Source organism: Mastigoproctus giganteus, chromosome 6, assembly GCF_048544385.1.
Source record: "Mastigoproctus giganteus isolate SK-2022 chromosome 6, ASM4854438v1, whole genome shotgun sequence".
NCBI classification, from domain to species: domain Eukaryota; kingdom Metazoa; phylum Arthropoda; class Arachnida; order Uropygi; family Thelyphonidae; genus Mastigoproctus; species Mastigoproctus giganteus.
This window is the reverse complement of record NC_143580.1, coordinates 181,796,568-181,818,991: the sequence shown is the minus strand read 5'-3', so window position 1 is coordinate 181,818,991 and position 22,424 is coordinate 181,796,568. Positions and strand designations below refer to the sequence as shown.

General features: G+C 34.5%; 1 protein-coding gene across 3 annotated transcripts in view; it reads right to left on the bottom strand.

Annotated features, from left to right (window-relative positions):
- Fntb (Farnesyl transferase beta subunit) overlaps window positions 1–22,424 on the bottom strand; it is a 101,774-nt gene that overhangs the window by 56,791 nt on the left and 22,559 nt on the right. For all 3 annotated transcript variants that reach the window (XM_090375551.1, XM_090375554.1, XM_090375553.1), the window contains one exon: window positions 14,613–14,704. In XM_090375551.1, coding sequence (XP_090231677.1) covers window positions 14,613–14,704 — 92 coding nt within the window. The remainder of the gene's footprint in view (window positions 1–14,612; window positions 14,705–22,424) is intronic.

Below are 22,424 nucleotides of genomic sequence, written 5' to 3'. Positions count from 1 at the left end.
AAGTGTATGAACTAATGCAGCATCAACCAAAAAAAAAAAAAAAATTTTCACACAACCATTCCCTCTAAATGGTTGTTCAGTTCCTCCATAAATTTATTTTTTTTTTTATGAAAATCCCAAACACAAGAGGTATTATAACCTATAGTACTTGGTACCGTGCTTGGGTTGGAGGTTGAGAAGATGAAAGAAGATATTTTGACATGAGACTTAAACTTCTGTAGACTGTAGTTTTCAGGAAATACGTACGAAGAAAGGTTGCTCCAGAAAACAGCAGTTGAATGAATAAACGAGGAAGAGCGAAAAAGTTGGTTCTGTGAGTTTGAAGTTGGACAGTAAATGGATGTTGGCAGCATGTGTTCGGACTGTTTTGAAAGAGAGAGCGGGAATAACAGAAGCCAATTCAGAAGAACAGTGCCCATGGAAGTATCTGTAGAAACGGCTTGCAGAAGAAACAGTACATCAATGACACAGCAAGTGGAGAGACTCTGTTAGAAAGCAGTCATTAATTAACCTAACTGCCCTCTTCTGAATGGAATCTAGAAGCCTGAGAAAGGTTTTGGGGGCACCACCCCAGATGTGGGAACAGTATTCCATGGTAGGGCGGATTTGCGATTTGTAACAGAGTGAACAGCTGGTTGGAAGAAACGTAATGCCGAGAGCGAAAGAGAAAACCAAGTTTTTTAAATGCAGAGGAAGCAATATTTGTAATGTGCTTGTGCCAAGAGAGGTTAGAAGTCAGGGTAATCCCCAAAAGAGATATATCAACTTGCCTATTGTTTTTGTTGTTGTTGTGTTATTTTGGTTTTTAGGAGCATTAACAACTAAGGCCATATTGCTCCGAGATATGCGGTGGTCATGGGCTCGAACCCCGGTCTAATCAAGAAGCGTGTGCTACGCACTGCTGCTCCTTCCCACCTGGCTACGGAGGCGCCTCAATTTGCCTAGAAATCGGAGTGTCATCAAAGGTAAGCATACGAGCAGAAGAATCCTTTTTGCGAGATATAAGACAAGAACTGAGTTTCAGAAGGATTGAAATCAACTAAGTTGTCTTTGCCCCACTGGAGAATTACCTGGAGATCGGCATTTAAGGAACTGGTAGCAGATATTCGAGATGTTGAAGCTGATTGAGCAGGGCAGGGTTTCTTAAAATGGAAAGTGGAATGCAATGTGCTATCATCGGCAAAACTATGGATAGGATTTCCAGTCAATGGAAAAAGGTTATTAATATACAAGAGGAAAAGAGTGGGGAAAAGAACTGAACCTTGAGGGACATCAGCATTAGTGGGGAAGTTAAAAGACAGAGAGAAAACTGGATAACAATTACAAAAAACAGTTAGCAAACTATAAGATGGAAGCATGATTAGAAAACCTTTATGCCAAGACATCAAAGGCGGATACTGTTTGGATATCAGAGACGTGGTGTCACACTGATATGAGGAACACAAATTGGAATTTGGGGAGTACAATGTGTACAGAAAGGATAGACAGGATAGGAAGGGAGGAGGTGTCATGCTGTTAATTAAGAAAAACATAAAATCAAAAGAAGTGCACCCAGTTGATATAGATGAACAGTGCACTGTTGAGTCAGTTTGGTGTGACATAAGCAAAAATAAGAGTAGGAGTGTGTTATAGGCCTTAATGACTTGAATGAGTACAATGAACAATTGTAAAGAGAAATAGTGGGCTAGTAAATCAGAATGTCTTATAATGGGGGATTTTAACTTCACAGATATTGACTGGAACTTGTGGGATGGTCACTCACACACTAGTAAGACTTCTGTGGATTTATTTCACGAATGTTTTCTGCAGCAGCATGCTCAAGAGGCAACCAGAGAGGGTAATACTCTTGATATGGTTATCAGCAGTGATCATTCGTGTATTAAGAATTTGCAGATAAAGGAACCACTAGGTGGCAGTGATCACAGTGTACTGATGTGGGATTTACTTAAAGATATAATTACCATCAGGGGTAAAGGAAAGGGTTTTTGCTTCCGTAAAGGTGAGTACAGTGGTGTCAGACAGTTTTTAAATTCTGTACAGTGGGATCAACTGATGATGTTACCAACAGTAAATTCTAAGTGGGAAGCATTCAAGGAATTAATCGTGGAAGCTACTAAAAGATTCATACCTATTAAGAAATATTGTTCAAGGTTTAGGCCTAAATGGTTATCAAATGAACTAATGAGACTCGTGACAGAGAAGAAAAATGCATGGGATGAATATAAGTTAACAAGCGACTCAGAAGCCTATGGCAGATATAAGCTTGTCTGTAATCAGGTCACAAAGGAGGTTAGGCAGATTACGAGAAATCTTTGGAAAAAGATGCTAAGAAAAACAGCAAGGATTTCTTTACTTATATAAACTCTAAAAGGAAGGGGATGAATCTGATTGGTCCACTTGACATCGATGGTTCAATTGTTGATGATCCTGCTTAGATAGCAAAACAAACTGAATGAGTATTTTGCATCTACATTCACACATGAGGAGTTATTAAGGTTTGAAAATGTCTGAAGGTTATCAAATTGTAGCAGGTGCTTAATGATTTTGTAATAACTGAGAGCAAAGTAGAGGAGAAATTGTTGAAGTTAAACATAAGAAAGGCACCTGGGGTGGATGGGATCTATCCAGTTATATTAAAGGAGGCTGCAAAGCAACTAAACAAACCCTTAGCCATAATTATGAGAGCATCCTTGGACTAAGGGGAGGTCCCTACAGACTGGAGATGTGCAAATGTATCCCCAATTCACAAAGGGGGATCGAAAGGCGACACGAGTAATTACAGACCAGTTAGTTTAACTTCTGTTATGGGTAAAATAATGTAGTCACTGGTTAAAGATGCACTGCAGGATCATCTAGACAAGACTGCAGAAATATTTCACACAGCATGGGTTTGTTAAGGGAAAGTCTTGTCTGACAAATTTAATTGGTTATTATGATGTGGTTACAAAGGAACTGGATGCAAAAAATAATTTTGATATCATATATTTGGATTTCAGGAAAGCTTTTGACACTGTTACGCATGGAAGACTATTGTACAAATTGGAGCAGAATGGTATTAAGGGTATGTTTCTACAATGGATAAAAGGATGGTTGTGTGGGAGAAGACAGAGGGTAGTAATCAATGGGTGCTGCTCTTCGTAGACTCATGTTATTAGTGGAGTCCCACAGGGTTTGCTGTTGGGTCCACTGTTGTTTTGTATATTTATCAATGATATTGATGAAGGTATATCAAGCTTAGTGTCAAAGTTTGCAGATGACACAAAGGTTGGCAGGGTTGTTAATGACAGTAATGGCAGTGTGCGACTGCAACTGGATCTAGAAAATTTGGGCAGATGGGCTAAGAAGTTGCAACAGAAGTTTAACCTTGACAAATGCAAAGTACTCCATATGGGTAGAAGTAACCCCAGAGAAACGTACCAATTGTGTAGTACTACACTTAAAGTGGTAGAAAATGAAAAAGATCTGGGAGTAATTGTGCAGTCAGATATGAAGTTTTCTGAGCAATGCAAACAGGGTGCCAGGGCAGGTCATGGGGTTTTGTCAATGATATATAGGAATTTTGCTAGAACGGAAAATAAGGTGTTGTCCCTCTGTATAAGGCAATGGTCAGACCACGCCTTGAGTACTGCGTACAGGTCTGGAGGCCTCATTTTAGGAAGGATGTAGATTTGCTTGAGCATGTACAGAGAAGGGCAACAAGATTGGTGAGGGAAATGAAGGGATCCTCTTACCAAGAGAGGCTTAAGTTCTGCAAATTGCAGTGGCTGGAGACTGGGCACCTGCACGGTGATCTGATTGAGGTATATAAGGCCTTGAATGGGTTGAGCACGCTGAATTCTGATGGGATTTTTTTTTTTGGCTGATGGTGCATAAGCTCATACACTTGCTTTCTTGCATCACATGCCACTACTACTACTAATTTCTGACAAAAAATACTGAAAACAATGATTAAGTCCATTCATTATTTTTGCCTTTTTCCATTTCTTAACCAAATTCTACCTTAAACCTGTTTTCTTTCCAGCCTTACTTGGAACTCACCTGTTCTTCCATCTCCTTCAATTCTGTTCAGGACAACCCAAAATCCTTTGTGGTTTCAGGCCATACTCAAAAGCAAACCTTCCCTTGTTGTGGCATGCAAACATTTAAGACTAGTTCTTCAACTATCTCAAAAGACTTGTTATGCCTCAAATGATGATTAATAACTGAGCAGTACTGCTTGTATCATTGCTCTCATTCAGTGCAAAAAAAAAAAAAGCTTTCAAATTCTTTCGCTTTGTTTCTGCATTAAATAACTCACTAATAATATCTTTATCTACTGCAACAATGGTGCAACAAGTTGAACTTACAGTATTAAAAACAGTTTATTTCTCTTGTATTGTTTTTCCAAACATTTTCTTATATATTCCCCATCACAAAAGTGTTTCACTAGCCAACATGCAAGAAACACAATAATGACCACAATGCAGAGGAGATATTCTAGAATTGTTTTCTGAAAATATTTTGTTGTGATTCAAGAACCCCTTTTTAATGTCACCACTTTCTCTCAAAGCACAATTATTTTTACTTTTTATATGTGCATCAAATTATAATGCCTAGTAATTCTTTAAAAATAGCAATAATTTCACTACAAATTAAATAGTCTTCCCATTCATAGAAACATAAAAATATTAATCTGTTCACTTCTCTTCTTAAATTCTACATTCAGAGTCCACTCCATAGACATTTAAACAAGGTATTTTTTTGCATATTTTAGCCCAATTTTCTTTAATCCTTTCATGGTCAACTCTGCTCTCTGTGTCCATTCCTCCTCCCCACTCCTACAGTGAGTTTAAAATTTTCTTTCTTACTCTGACCTTATTGCCTAACATTAGTGTGAAATTATTTTAAGTTCTACTACTTGAGTGAGCAACCCACTAAAATCAGTAAATATCTAGAAAGTTAAAATACCTCGTGATAAGACATTCTGATTTACTGGCCCACTATTTATTTGTATAATTGCCCATCATACTCATCCCAATCAATTGACCTATAACATATTTCTATTCTCATTATTGTTAAACCAGATTGACTCCAACAGTGGCCGCCAGTGTCAACTGGGTGTACTGTTTTAGAATCTAGGTTCTTCTTAACCAAGGGCATACCCACCCTCCCACTCCAGCCCTGTCTATTCTGTACACATTGTACTTATCATATTTGAATTCTGCATCCCTTATGTCAAAATGACACCATGTTTTTCTTATTGATACATTAAAGAAGTCATATGAAAAAGTACTTTAGTACTTCTTCATGACTGAGCATACTACAGGATGCTTAGCCTTACTAATACTCCCCTGCTAGTGGAGAGTATCAGTAAGGCTAAGCATCCCTGCACTAAGTAGTTTAATAACTGTTTCAATGCTGGACAAGTGTTTCTGAACCTTTTCTCAAGTGAGCAGCACTCCTAGCCTTTTGAAACCATATACTCCAAATCTTCTCATAGTGTATACTAAGTTCCCTCTCTGCCACTTTTACCATTGAAGCATTCCATTTAATGGATTTTTTTCTCTTCAGACATATACCAAAGCACCCCACAACTTAAATGTCTTCTTTGAACCTTGACAAGTACGCATACCACTAATTTAAACAGAAATATGGTACGTAGTAGTCTTATACAACCACCATGTACCATATTAGTGGTGGTACATGGTAGCCTTACAATTTTCTGATAACATGCAGAATAATAATTATCCTCACAAAAAATAAAGTTCATGGAAATATTTTGGTTGCCATTCTAAATGGTATCTGATAGCTTTTGAAGCCCATCAAACACCAATGGATGTCTGCTGAAGGTTCCTCTACAAGAACTGCGAAATTTCTTACAGAGGATTTCAATTTACTTTTGTCCACCAAGGTGAATGATATGAAACAGTAGCACCACACTGTGGTGTAAATAAAATTTCCTCCATACATAATTAAGTCCATAATCATATACACCTGGAACACAACAGTTTATTCTTATCTGATCACTACCGTACCTAAATGAAGCTACTGTTTAAATAGCTCCTAAATGAAGCTACTGTTTAAATAGCTACTAAATGAAGCTACTGTTTAAATACAACAGTGCCTTTCAAATGCATACTCTCCATATGACTAATCAATATTCAGTTTTCCATTTCTTTGCAGAATGTTAATGGATATTGGCTAATGTGACAAATGGATTCCTATTTACAAGACTTCTATAATAATTTCCTGCAACATACAAGTCCTATTCTATCATATGCAAAGAATAGTTAAGTCCTCATTTAAAATCCATTATCCTTTAAAAGAAGATCATCAAAGTGCATAGCACTTTAGTGACTAGATGATAAAAAAAAGTGCATGATATAAGCTGATACATTCTGAATCATTAGTTTGTTTAGGTTGTCATGTTTATGCACATTTACAGGGTTATGCAGTCTTTTCCCACTTGTAAAAAAAAAAAAAAAAAACGGTAACTCAGAAACCACTGGCCTCACCAAGGAACAGTTTTTTTGCATTGTCATGAGCATGTAGTTTCTTTTAAGACAAAAAAGAAAAAAGCTCTATATTTGGCCAAAAAAAAAAGGACAAAAAGGTATTGAAAATATAATATTTATTAATAATTTATCAATTCAAAGTACTACTAAACTATTTCCTTATTTTACACATTCGTACCAATCTGTAAAATAAGAAAATATTTACTGAAACAACAAGAACAGATACATTGTAATATGGTCCTTCATGGCAACAAGATCAGGGGCAAACATGGCATAAATTAAGGCAACCACATAGCAAGGAACCACATCTAGATAGAGGCACATACCATTGCCAGGTTGAGAGGAAGCGAACATATAAATAATATTAAATAGTAAAAATTATTAAATTAAATTATAAAAATAAATAAACCAAAACAATTATAAAGTACATAAACATTGCAGAGCAGAGTTTCTCAACCATGGAAAATGAAGTACATGGAAAATGATTTTGTGGTATGTGAATAACGAATGGTTGAATTTTTTAAATTTATGAAATTATGAAAAATAAAACATTACCCGTCTAAATGTAAATAATTACATGTTTTACCTATCTTTTTTTTCAATCCAACAGGAGTTCACAAATCATATGTTGATTTTCAAATATTTGTTCAAACTCCAAGCGGATAGCTATATAATTCTTGGAAAGCTTAAAATTGTGACCAAGTCTTATCTCACACTGTTTTCTATTCCTTCCCGGAAAACTCTCTTACATGGCAGTGTTGCTTTAGTAAGTTACTGTACAGCATTCAGGATTTAGTAAAGGTCTGCATCAATTGGCATAATCTGTGTCCTGCGCACCTGCTCACATAATTTAATGTCACAAGATTTCCTTTCAGTTAGCTTCTTCTAATTTCTGTCACTACAATGTTACGATTATGTATTCTGGTGAAAATTTAGTCATAAGATTCGCTGCAACAAACATTTCCAGAATTGGAGATGATAAAATTGTTATCCCTACTACCGTTTATCATTTGTTTCTTTGGAAGCATATGTCCTCTTTGTTTCTGCACAGCAATCATACTTCAAAGATGCAGTGGATTCCTCAAATATGATATGGTTTGTTGAGATCTCACAAGATATTGCCTCAGAACTTTTAGTTGTGAGGTGTCAATCGTGCCGTGTGTTCGCAAGTCTTCGTCACTGCTCTGTGGTGTAGCAACCTACCTATTCTCGCTGCAATGTTCTACGAGCATTAAATTCGGCAGAGTTATGTTTTTAAAAAGACAAAGTAAGAAGAAAAGTTAGTTCTTTCGTGTGATTAAAATACTTGTACACTAAAATATTAAAACTGTTTTTATTGAATTGTGATATTCATATTTTTTATTTTTACAGGAAATGAATCCTTTTCAAAATGGAAAGCTTAAGTGCAAAGCTGATGACAGTACACAGGAAAACGAATCACAAAGAAAAGTGCAAGTACATAGTACTAGTAGTAATTAGTCTTAAAAAAAAACACCTAATTTGTTCTGAATTGTTATCCAACCACTGCATGAAGCCTTCTCTTCTTAAAAGGCATCTTGAATCAGAGCATGAACATTTAAAAACAAATCTATTGTTTATTTTATAATTTTTATAAAGAAATTAACTGAGCAGAAAAATAAACATTCTTGAAAACTTTTGTTACCACAAATGAAAATGTTTTAGAAGCTTCTTATCTTGTAAACTTAAGTATTGCTAAAATTGGTAAACTACACACTATTGAAGAATATCTTATATTACCAGCAGATAGATAGTTTTATCACTATTTGATGAGAAAGCAGCTGCCAAACTTGATTCTATTCCATTGTCAAATGACAGGGTACACAGGCACATTCATGAAATGGTAGAATCCGCAAAAGTCGCTTATTCAAAAAGTAAAAGAGTCAGTATTTTTCACTACAATTAGAAAGTATAGATATAACAAGCTTTCCTCAATTATTAGTACATATTCGATCTGAATCAGAAAGTTACAATTAATGAAGAATTTTTGTTCTGTGAATTTATTCCTGGTAAAACAACTATAAATGAAATATTTAAAAAATTGGATAATTTCACGATGGAACACAATATTCTTTGGAAGCACTGCATTGGCGTGTGTACTGATGGAGCTCGGGCTTTAACAGGAAAGCATAGTGGTGTTGTAGCTACAATAAAGAAAGTCGCTCCTGAAGCTAAGCTCACTCACTGCAGTATTCACTGTGAAGCCTTGTTGCAAAAGCAATACCCGAAGAACTGAAAACCGTTTTAGATCAGTCGGTTAAGATTGTTAATTTTATTAAATCCTGTGCACAAAATTTGTGCATGTTCAAAATTTTATGCCAAGAGGTGGGGAGTGACCATGAAAAACTACTACTGCACAGCAAAGTTAGATGGTTGTCCAGAGGTAAAGATTTAAAGTCTTTTTGAACTTCAATCAGAAATTAGAGTTTTCCTTTGCAATTCAAAATGTGAATTAAAAGAGACTATTTCTTTGATGAATTATGGTTGGCTAGTTAGCATATTTAGCTAAATATTTTTGGAAGACTTAAATGATCTGAATTTAACTTTACAAGGACCAAATGCAACTCTTTTCACTGTTAGTGACAAAGTAAATGCAACAAAAAAAAAAAAAAAAACTTGAGTTAATCATCAAAGACCTGGATAAAAAGGTCTTAAGTTTCCTACCAACTTTAAAAAATTTCTTGGAGAAAATAATTTAACATTGAGACATGAATTACTATCAAATATAAAAAGTCATTGTTTTCAGTTAATACATAATTTCAAATTGTATTTCCCAGAAGATTATGAAAAGAAAACTGGATCAGGAATCCATTTTCTTCATATTGTGTAACACAATATCTTTCTTTTGAAGAAATAGAGCAACTTTTAGAAATTTCTTGTGACAGAAATTTAATGATGATTTCAAAAACAACCCTTTAATCAACTTTTGGATTAAACATAAGATTTCAAAGAAATTTCAGAAAGAGCAATAAAATTTTTAATGCCATTTTGCTCAACATATTTACATGAAACAGGATTTTCTTTTATGCTATATTTAAAAAACAAATGCAGAACAAGACTCACTTTGGAGCTAAATTTACATATGAAATTAAGTAAAACAGAACCAGATATAAAGAAACTAATTACTGTCAAACAAGCTCACGTGTCACATTGTCAATTATTTTTGTTAAACATTTGTTCAGGTTCTCCCAATTTATTGCATTTAATTGTTATTGATTACAATTAAGTTAATCAAGTATTTTATAATTTATTTTGTATTGTTTTGTTTAATATTTGTTATTTAGTTTGTTCAATTTTTGTATTAAAAATGAAATAAAAATATGTATAATTTATAACATAGCCTTATCATGTGAATATTCTTGACTTTTACTGTTAATACAAATACATATTTTAATGAGTGGTACCGAAATTTTTTTTTCAATTTTGGTAGTACAAGTATTAAAAAAGGTTGAGAACCGCTGGCATAGAGCATGATTTAAGCTCAAATACACAAGCATCAATCACTAGTGAGCATGAGGAAAACAGGAGCACAGAGAATTTTCAGATTAGTGAGCTCATTCATGGTGATCCAGGAATCTGTGTGGTGAAAAAATTCACCACACAGATTCCTGAGAACTTAACTTCTTTTATGATGAAATAGGTGTACTCAATTCATTCCACCTGCTAAAATCTCATTCTTTCCACTCTCAATACAGACAAATAAGAACCTGTTTCCTACTTTTTCATTTCTGGAGTAGGTGTGACAAGTTAGAGGTATTGTTTAGCATCTGTACTCAAAGTAGGATAATTGTTAGTAGGATGCAGTGTGACAATCTGATGTAGCATAGCCTTGCTTTACAGGGGCTCCACTAAACTAATGGCTTGCATAGAGAAGCAACATGGACATTAAGAGCAGCAATACCAGGATCAGTGGAGGATTAGTAATAAATATATTATTTATAATCTCACAGAGCAAGGCTTACTTATGATGCTAGGTTTTGGCACAAAAAATTACTGTAAGATGTTCACACAATCAAGTACAACTTCTGAAAGACTTGCTTGATTTAAACACTAAATGATGTGATGTATGTGATGAGGATGATAAAAACTAAGATGAAATGAAATTTAGAACACAAGCACATTTAAAAAAAAAAACACTAAAATTCACTGAGAACTCAACTTCTTTTATGCTGAAATAGGTGTACTCAATTCATTCCACCTGCTAAAATCTCATTCTCATTCAAGCATTCAAAAATAGGGTATATTCATTTAGCTAGATGTTAGAGGATATGATATAAATTATCAGGTTTTAAGAAAATAAAGATTCTTGCAATGTTGTCTCTGCTGCTTAAGAATTCTCCAAGTGTGAGATTTTGTTGAAATTTATATTTGGTTGTAAAGGACTGCTGGTGTTGCATGTTATATACCACATGCTCTATATGTACATGTCAGACAATTACAGACTGTATCACAGGTCTCATGGGGTAGCCTCTGGGAGAGGTAGGAGTATGTTAAACACGCGTCCAACACACATTTTGACCAGTAAAACTTCTCATTGAGATCCTCATACATCTATAGTCAAAAATGCTCTATATTCAATGTGACTTGGTACAATTTGTCTGCTGTTTTTTCATGCCAGAATTGCTGCCAGTTTACTTAGCCTCATATACAATGTATTTCATGGTAGTCTGTACATAAAATTCTGAAAGGTGTTCTTTTGCAGCTTTATCTGCCAAGTTGTTTACCATTATCCCTATATGGCTTGGTATCCAATAAAATTTGATATCTTGTTTGTCTTTTGTAAGACAAATGAAATATTAAAGAGTAAGCCTTATTTAATTTGCTGCAGCATTGGGTAATGAAAAGATGTTTTTCCTGATGATTCATAGTCAAGAGACTATCAAAAGCTACCTATACTGCAAACAATTCAGCAGAGTATATATTGCATTCTTGTGATAGAAGGTAGGAGCATGATTTTGGGAAGGACTGTGGCTGAGCCTAATCTAGTTTTTGTTTTTGATTCATCTGCATATATAAGAACATAATATGAAAACTGCTCTCAATGAGCATCATGCAGCCATTGGAAATTGATCATCAGAAGTGTCTTTATTGACCAGTATTGAAAACACACATCCTATGTGTGTTTTCAATACTGGTCTTATGGAATTATGAGGGTGGAATGAAAAGAAGTGCTTCTTATTTGCATAACCTTATAAAGAATAGAGATACATCCAGCCTTTTTTTTTTTTTTTGGTAGTTGTTGGTGCATCGGCTTCTGTGGCCATAATGCACCTCCCAAGGTTTTTGCAGTACATTGATCCAAGCCCAAGACGGGATTCGAACCCACAACCTTTGGGTTGCCAGGCAAGCACTTTACCCACCTGGCTAGACCGGTCGGCATAATCCAGCCTAACTTGGTACATTTCAACCTGCACTTAGGGTGTATACTGTCCAAGTAATTTTCTTTTGGTTGAGAAGCCAACCATTTCTTCATGGCTGCATTAACTTCTTCATCAAAGTAATATATGTTGCTTTGGAAGCAATAAAAAGTCACTTGGGACCAAATTTGGACTATGGGAGGATGCAAGACAACTTTAAATCCCAGCCCAAAAGAGAGTCAACATCACTTATTATTATTTTTATTATTATTAGCCATATGGTGCAAGGAAGCCTGAGGCTTATGCTGCACCAGCCAAAAAAAAAAAAAAATTTCCCTATTTCCCTGAGAGAGAGAGAAGTAGAAAGGAATCACCAAGAAAGAGCATTAGCATTAGGGTTTTTATTATTATTAGCCATATGGTGCAAGGAAGCCTGAGGCTTATGCATTTTTGCCCACTGTTGCTTGGACTTTGAATTTTTTTGGAGATGGAGGAATTTTGTTTGTTTGTTGTTATTTGGTTTTTAAGGAGCATTAGCAATTAAGGCAATATTGCTCCGGGAATGTGCGGTGGTCATTCCCTGAGCTTTCCGCATCCTCCGTATCTGGTGGTCATGGGCGAAGGCATTTTGTAATGAAATTCCTTGGACTGTCTCTTATTTTCCAGGTCATAGTGGTGTGGATCCAGGGTTTAACATTTAACAGTGTTATTGTGACTGAGGAAGAATCCTGCAAATCAGATCTTGAATGCAAATTCCCACCAGTCAATTCATATTTGGTTTATTTCTGTACATATTTTATCATCTTAGAGAAAAGAGCATTTTGCAGGTAACATAAGCTGGCATTAGCTTTATTTGCATACATATTTCAGTGCTAGTTGTCATATGGGCAAATGTAGTTCACTGTTTTCAATGTACAAAAGCATTCAAAGTATTCTTGTGTGTAAAGGTGGTAACCAGGGTTTCCCCTATATGCCGCAGAGTCATCTAATGGCAAAGTGCCAAGGCCGGCATTTAAAAAAAAAAAAAAGATCTAATGAAATGTTTGTATCTTTATATGTATATTAATGTATGTTTTGTTGTATGTTGTAAGCCTGCACCTGGCATTTAGCAGTCAGGGATCAGAAGAACAAAGGCTCCCCTACCCCCAACTCCTGTCCAAAGCCACGAGGAGGCAGCCAGGTTCTACCATCAAGAGACACGTACCAAGATTGTCACTAGGAGAACCTCAAAATAATTTAGAAAGGAAGAAGGGAAAAGGGGAGAGAGGATGAAGAAAAAGGAACAGAAGAGAAGAGGAATATAGATATCCTCTAGAAATATAAGCAGACGAATATAAAAGAAAAAAGTAAGAAGACTACAAGGAACATGTAATTAAAAACATGTACAAAAGCATTCAAAGTATTCTTCTATGTAAAGGCAATAACCAGGGTTTCCCCTATACGCCACCGATCATCTAACAGCATAGCTGTTGATAATTAAAAACTAATTATCAACAGCTATGCATATACATACAATCAATGTTACCCAGTAATCATAATAAACCCAGTCATAATATCAACCATTAGGGCAGATAACTTAAAATCATATTTAAAACTCCAAAAACAACAAGGCAAGAATCATACCAATAAGCAATCGAAAGACTGCAAATCAATAAAATTACAAAACCTTGAAAAACTAAAACAGCCAATCAATCAGAAAAACCCCCAACAACACAATTAATGCAAGATAACAACATATAACAAGGTAATTAATCTAATACCACTTCCAAAACCCAAGACACAATCAGAGAGCAAGTCCAAATAGACAACTTAAAATTTAACTTAACAATAATCAAGCAGTATTTTACATTTTAACAAGTGATAGTCTGAACCCAACCCTGACACCAGAAAACTGGGATCAGGGTCAAGCCAGCAAACACAAATACAGGCTGTCACAACAGAGACATCCAAACAAAACAAGAAGAAAACACTAATGTCGAGAATCCTCAACCAGTACTGATAGCAATTTACTAAACAGCCAAGACAGCTTCTATAATATACAAATTCAGCTGAAACTATCAGCACGAACAAACAAATAGAAGTTAAAATGATAAAACAGATCATAAAATCTAAAACTCTTTATGCAGCAACTTGCATAAAATCATTTTAAACAAGTTCAAGTTTAAACAACTATTAAGGTTATTAAGACAACAGAACCCCTGCTGCCAAAGACATGACCCAAGCTATGGGTAAAAGACCCACTAAAACCCTGAATCATCAGCTAAAAATAATTAGCATGAACAATTCATCAACAGAACAAGGTGAATTAACAAAATACAATGGCCCTCTGCAACCCACAGTATTTTACATTTTAACAAGTGATAGTCTGAACCCAACCCTGACACCAGAAAACTGGGATCAGGGTCAAGCCAGGATCAGGTCTTCAACGTACAGATAGAGCAGAGGACAGAGCAAAAAAATGGAGATCACTATGATGGACTGGTTCAGGTCAGTGGAGGATACATAGGCAGTCATACAGCTGCACTGCCATAGTCTATTTTGAAGTTGGCTATTACTCTATGCAGGTTTAGTAATAACTTTCAGCTCCCTGTTTTACTGTTGACAATGTTAAGTTCAATGTATATTTCTACTTTTGCTGCATTTCACATACAAACAGTTATTGAAAAACGAAAAATATGAGAACATAGTGTTTTTTGGAAGTCAAATATCATTATAGCAAAATTTATACATAAAGTTAAAATACCGAGATTTCATTTCCTCACTCATGGGTTCTTCCAAAAGTTCCAAGCAGTGAATTATCCAATAGCAGATCCATGGCCGACTGGCATCGAGACACTGGAAAACAAGCAAAAACAGAAAAAAATTTGTGATTTCTTAGTAACTGAATACGGGAGAAGCTTAGCTTTAATTCATAGTAATCTTTTTTAAAGGAACACTTACATTTCACGGTACTATCATAAGTATTATTATGATCTCTTCAAATGATACTGCTTATGTGTGAAGAGGCAAGTGTAACCTTTATTATAACATATACAATAAAAAGTATGAAAGGCAGTTTAAGATATGCATCTGCACCAGCTTAAAAAAAAAAAAAAGTAGGAAAATCTGTTTCATATGTTGTCCATGTCATGAAAGAGATTATAAATACATTTTTATGAAAAACAATACATAATAATAAACAGCTGATAAGTGGCTTCTTCACATAGGGAATTGTATTTTTAATTTTAATTCCGAAATACAGTTTACTACATAAGAATTTGTAGCCCAAAATGTTATAAAAAATTGTTTTTGCTTATCATTTGAGAACTTATGGCATGAGGATTTTCATTTTTAGTATCTTTAATCAGGCATCTATAAGTCTATATTCAACAAAAAATATCAGCATTCTGTAGTATTTACAATGCCACAAAAAAACCAGAGAATTCTGATATTTTTCATAGTTTTTGATTTTTAGAAAATCAAAACAAAAACTTAAAATACTTTATTTCATATAGTAAGTTTGTACCTTCTGTGTGATGCCACTTGATTTCCAAAACAAAAAACTTGAAGAAAAGGCTCTGTTCCTGTTGGATCAATGCCCAGCTCATCCTTCAGTTGAAAACCTCGTTAATACAAACTCAGTTTATACGGAGTACATGCCATTCCCCTGCGAAAGGATAGGCTTTTCTATGTAAATATATTTATTACAAAATTCGGTTAATATGTATTACAAAGTTCATTTTCACCCCGTGAGAAATAAATATTGCTATTTTGTACATTTAACACAACTCTTAGCACAGCTGTCCAATTATTGCCTCCGGCCACCCAATTCCCTGCTTCCTGAAGGATGGCACTGACTTGTTAGAAATTATTTTTGTGTAAACAAAACCAGTTTATAGTAGCTACAACATAAGTGCATTCTGAAAAACATCATGTTAAATTAACAAAAAAGAATAAAAACAGTTTTTCTAAGTTGTTTACATACACTCCCTCTTTTTCCATGGGATTAAGGTGAGTTGCAATCATTATGCCAGGTCAAAGAATCTTTTACTTCAGTATACAGTAATCTATTTTTTATGCTATTTTATCTGAGCTGATGTCTTTTTTGGAACTTGTGTCTTTAAATTAATTTAAAGTTAATGTTAAATCTCATCTAGTAGTGTTATGGTTACAAAATGTAAACTGACAGAATTGAGCTTGTAAATTAAACTAAAAATTATACAATAGGCTGATAGGATTGAACTTAGCATAATGGATATTGCAAAGGAATATAACATCCCTTTACTTACTTCATCTACAATATTGAAAAAAAAAAAAAAAAACCTTGAACTGCGTGACACTGGAGCAGCGATAAAAAAACAGGAAATGAATTCCTGGCTCAAAACGTTTCGAGTGATACCAACAAATGCATGCATCTAATTTGCCAATATCAGGTCTGCTTTTGCAAGGAAAGGCAATTTATCTGGTTCTAAAGATTTAAAGACAGGAATAACTTGGTTTCGTAAAATGTTTGCGGCGAGTCTGGATTAGTCAACAAGGATAAGGCTACAGACTGATTGTGTTCTGTACGGTCCATTCTTGAAAAATATGAGGCAAAGGATATTTTTAATCTTGATGAGACAGGTTTATTTTATAATTGCTGCAAAACAAAACATTTGCTGTTCAAGGAGTCTTGTCAAGGTGTAAAATTAAATAAACAAAGACTCACTATTCTGTTATGCTGAAATTCAAATGGCAATACAAACTATGCCTATTGGTGATTGGTGAGTTTTCCAAGCCAAGATGTTTTAAAAAAGTTAATCAACTTCCCTGTGATTATGTGGCCAATAGAAGTGATTGCTTACAGTCAGAATTTTTCATCTTGGTTATCAAAAGTGGAAAGAAGAATGGCTTCAAGTAAAAAAAGAAAGGTTTTGATGATTCTGGATTGTTCTACAGCACATTCTACCAAGACACTTAAGTTGACAAATATACGGTTGTTGTTTTTAACCTCCCACTACCATTGTAGTTGAGTGGTTAGGGGCAGGAGTGCAGTAGCACACACTCTTTGAGTAGGCTGGGGAATCAAACCCCTGACTGCTAAATACGGTCAATCTGCCAAACCGCACTGGACCAGCGTGGCAGATTATGGTCCATTTTCCTCAACACGAATTGTTGAGGAGGCTTCCATCCTGCAGTGGGTATTATAATGGCTGCAGTTTACTTTTTTTTTTTTTACCACCAGTTTTATGCAGCCACTGGATCAAGGCATTATTTATAACCACAAGGGCGCATATAGAGCCTGCCTGATAAGGTACTTGATCCTCAACATAGGAGGGAGGGAACAATTTGCAGCTAAATTAGAATGTCTTGGATGCAATCCGTAATCTTGTTATTGCTTGGGACAGTATTGCATCAAGTGTAATAATCAACTGCTTCAGAAAGAGTGGCTTTGGAGAGAATATCATAGAAAAACATGGTCCAGCAGACAAATGTGATAGCAACATTGAGGAATGAGGGAATTTGAAGGGGCTATGGATTTTTTTTTTTTTTTTGGCAAATTTAAAGAGTTTGTGAAGGTACATGTAGTTTCTACCACAACAACACAAAGCTAGATGAGCTGCTAAGCATCAAGCAAAACGATAATGTTTTTGTTACTGGCTACAACAAAAGTGAAGAAGCACACACACTACAGTCTAAAATAGATGCCCAAAATGAATTGAGCATAATAGAGAATGTGTTGGCCTGCAGTAATGTTGATAAAGAAAACTATTGCATTTTATAATGTCTGTGCCGTAGTTAAAAATGCATATAGGACAAAAACTGTGCAAACAACATTGGATTCTTTCTTTAAATTAGATTAATTTATCAAAAAGTTAATGGATTGTATGTCTCCTTTTATATTAAGATTATATCTTTTAAGTGATACTAAAATATTGTATATATCAAAATATATACCGTACAATATTTTCATTTCTGTTAATTGCTTTTCTCTTAGTTTATCTTACAAAAAAATAAAATCTTTAAAAAGTGTGTTAATCCTACTGTATTGTTAGACAAGGCTTTTGTTTTTGTTATTTTTTTATTTTATTAATTTTAATTATTTTTTAAATTTATTTTTAATATTATTATTATTATTATTCTTATATATATATATATATATATAATATATATATATATATATATATATATAATTCTTTTCTTTCTATTATATAAGCTGGTTAAGCTTACATTATGTCAGTGGTGTGGCTCTGATCTAGAGTGCTGTCTGTTCTATAGATTATTTCTCGCTGCATAAGGACCACCGCCATGCAAATCCTCTGCATTGGTTGATCTATCGGAGAATAGTAGGGTGGTATGGTTCTTCGATATTTACGCCTTTGCGATGGTTTGTATGACGATTGAAATGCAGCGATTCCATGACCATTATTGGCCTCGTGGTCCTCTGTCGATATGGGGCATGATGGTCAGTCTATCATTTCGATATTTTAATTTTTTGTAGTTTCTTTAACCCCCATTTTTGGTGATATTTCACGTCTTTCGGAACTGGTACCTTCTGGGGAGGAACCGCTAAATTATTTATAATTGGCATTAATTTAAAATTACATCGTTTTTATTAATTGGGTTTAATGACTAAATTATACCGGGGATTATCGACTACCTTTTTGTCTTATTATTACTCTTACTTTCCCTTCCCTGTTTGTTTATTTTATATTATTTTACGTTGTTTTTCGCTCTACTTTTTTGCCGTACTACTGGCTGATGTTTTTATTTTATTTTAAATATCAAATTTATTTTAATTATCAGATATAATTAGGCTTCATGTGGAGGATCTGCATTTGCTGCCTCTAATGATAGCTTTATATTTACTTATTTTTATTACTCTTGTTTAACTTTTATATTACATCATATAATTAGTGGCAGTAGTGGGTTGATATGCTAATAAGCAGCGCCTGTGCCGCCATCTATTCTTTTCTTTCTATTATATAAGCTGGTTAAGCTTACATTATGTCAGTGGTGTGGCTCTGATCTAGAGTGCTGTCTGTTCTATAGATTATTTCTCGCTGCATAAGGACCACCGCCATGCAAATCCTCTGCATTGGTTGATCTATCGGAGAATAGTAGGGTGGTATGGTTCTTCGATATTTACGCCTTTGCGATGGTTTGTATGACGATTGAAATGCAGCGATTCCATGACCATTATTGGCCTCGTGGTCCTCTGTCGATATGGGGCATGATGGTCAGTCTATCATTTCGATATTTTAATTTTTTGTAGTTTCTTTAACCCCCATTTTTGGTGATATTTCACGTCTTTCGGAACTGGTACCTTCTGGGGAGGAACCGCTAAATTATTTATAATTGGCATTAATTTAAAATTACATCGTTTTTATTAATTGGGTTTAATGACTAAATTATACAGGGGATTATCGACTACCTTTTTGTCTTATTATTACTCTTACTTTCCCTTCCCTGTTTGTTTATTTTATATTATTTTACGTTGTTTTTCGCTCTACTTTTTTGCCGTACTACTGGCTGATGTTTTTATTTTATTTTAAATATCAAATTTATTTTAATTATCAGATATAATTAGGCTTCATGTGGAGGATCTGCATTTGCTGCCTCTAATGATAGCTTTATATTTACTTATTTTTATTACTCTTGTTTAACTTTTATATTACATCATATAATTAGTGGCAGTAGTGGGTTGATATGCTAATAAGCAGATTATTTCTCGCTGCATAAGGACCACCGCCATGCAAATCCTCTGCATTGGTTGATCTATCGGAGAATAGTAGGGTGGTATGGTTCTTCGATATTTACGCCTTTGCGATGGTTTGTATGACGATTGAAATGCAGCGATTCCATGACCATTATTGGCCTCGTGGTCCTCTGTCGATATGGGGCATGATGGTCAGTCTATCATTTCGATATTTTAATTTTTTGTAGTTTCTTTAACCCCCATTTTTGGTGATATTTCACGTCTTTCGGAACTGGTACCTTCTGGGGAGGAACCGCTAAATTATTTATAATTGGCATTAATTTAAAATTACATCGTTTTTATTAATTGGGTTTAATGACTAAATTATACAGGGGATTATCGACTACCTTTTTGTCTTATTATTACTCTTACTTTCCCTTCCCTGTTTGTTTATTTTATATTATTTTACGTTGTTTTTCGCTCTACTTTTTTGCCGTACTACTGGCTGATGTTTTTATTTTATTTTAAATATCAAATTTATTTTAATTATCAGATATAATTAGGCTTCATGTGGAGGATCTGCATTTGCTGCCTCTAATGATAGCTTTATATTTACTTATTTTTATTACTCTTGTTTAACTTTTATATTACATCATATATATATATATATATATATATATATATATAGTAAGTGCCAAAAAAATAAAAAAATAATAAAAGTAAAATTTTGACACTTTTAGGAGCCCTCATTACTACAAACCTCGTTATTACAAAACGTGAAAATTTAGGTCCCTTGAACTTTGTATTAACGAGATTCTACTGTACTAATAAAGTTTTAGGGCAGAAAGCCTAACTATGACATTGCTTAGTGCAATTGCATCATTACTATATAGTTGAATTTTATGGCAAACTGAAGTGTGTACATTAGACATCATTATTAAAACATCTCATAATGTGAAATATTTCACAACTAGCTGCCTTCCCCTTATACTTCAAATAAGTAACACTTCCCCATTAGAGAAATCTGCTGGTACTTATTCTCAGCTGAGTACCACCATTAAGATGGCACCAGTTCAAAATTATCTGGCCTCTCATCAGTGAGCAAGTATGTACCCAAAAGTAGAAGAGTTGATGACCCAGTTGTGACTTAGTTACACAATAGTTTGAGGCTTTCTTCCATAAAACTTAATTATAAATACAACTATTAGTATCTCTCATATTGTGTAAATAAGTCGCAACTGGGTTGCCAGCTCTTATACCTATAATTACCTGCTTGCCCACTGATGAGAGGCCAAACAGCCTTGAAACAGTGCCATCTGGGTGATGGTACTCAATTGAAAATAGTACACAGCAGCAATGTAAAGTGAACATGTACCTATTATATACAGTACACATACCTCCCATTCAAAGCAATTTACAGTATTCATCCTTATTTTGATGTCATAAAGGGAAAAAATTTGCATAAAAATTAAGTCTAGCAATTGGAAAAGTCATAAGCCACTTACTTATAATTCAGTCTTCAAAAATGGAATACCAAAAAATATACGAACCATAATTAGTATAACTTGAGATTACTCTTAAAGCATCCACACTGAACTTTATGCAAAGAAACTGTTTCTTCCAAACTGTTTGTTGGCAGAGGAAAGTGCTCGAGTTCTATTTCAAGTTTACGAAGATACACAGAAATATTGTTGAACCCCATAAAAGGTAGAAACCGCACACCATATTATTTAAATAGTGCACGCTGCTTGTGATCACAGATAATGTTATCACTTTTCTAAAGCCCCAATCAGAAGTATATGTATATATACATAAAAAAAAACCTTACATTTACTGTAATCAGCACTTTGGTTTATGTTACTGCTTTTTTTGCCTTATTGAACTTTACACGTGTGATGGAAGTGATTATATAATCTGATTTGTTTTTGTTCTCAGACATGTTGCATGTCTAGTTACTGCTTTTGCTTCGTACAGTTTGTATAGACAGTATATTGGTGTCATTACTCTGTGAAGGAAAGAAAGGTATCTGTACTCCTACCACTCTGGTTGTATGCAGTACTTGAAATGTGACCTGATCATTGCTTTGTAAAACAGAATAATCACTTTATCCCTGCTGGCAAAATTCCTGTATATCACTAGGAATCCCCATGAGCTGTCCTAGCAGCTGTCTATACTGCCGGGAAATCATGTCGGACTATACAATTACACATAGATCCCTTTCATTCTCCACCACCTTGAATGTGGTACCACCTAATTGCCATGTTATTCTGAGATGTTATACTATTGCCCATATGCAGCAGTAATAAACTAACAACAAATAAACAAACACATGAAACAGAAAATTCTGATTCATGTGTTCAGCTAAACACTTGAATATCCAACAAATGTATCTATTCTAGGCAAAATTGGCATTAAAAATCAGTACAACATTTTGAATGGTTCATGCTTTGAAAATTAACGTGAAAGTGGTTTGCAAATTTTTAAAATGACCTATCACATTTTACAGAAACCATATATCTTTCTATACAATAAAATAATTTCCCTCCTAGTGATATTTATTCAGCCAATGGGAGAAGAGAGATATGGGTTACGTGGCAAGAAGTAACAAATACTAAAATACGTAACAGAAGCTTGTTTTACTGTGGTAAAACAAGCTTCTGTTTAAGCGTGGTCATGTGCTATGTTTATCTAACAAGACCATGTGGTACCATGCTTGATTTCCATATGAATCGTATTTATGTATTCATAGCAGAGGAAGAGACACACGCATAGTGTTGACAGCTTCTGTAAGTATTTTATTTTACTTTATCAAAAGAAGCGAGTGCAGCGAGCAGGGGGCAAAGCCCGCTAGTTAACATTATAAATACATTATCAACCCAAAAAAAAAAAGAAGTGCTA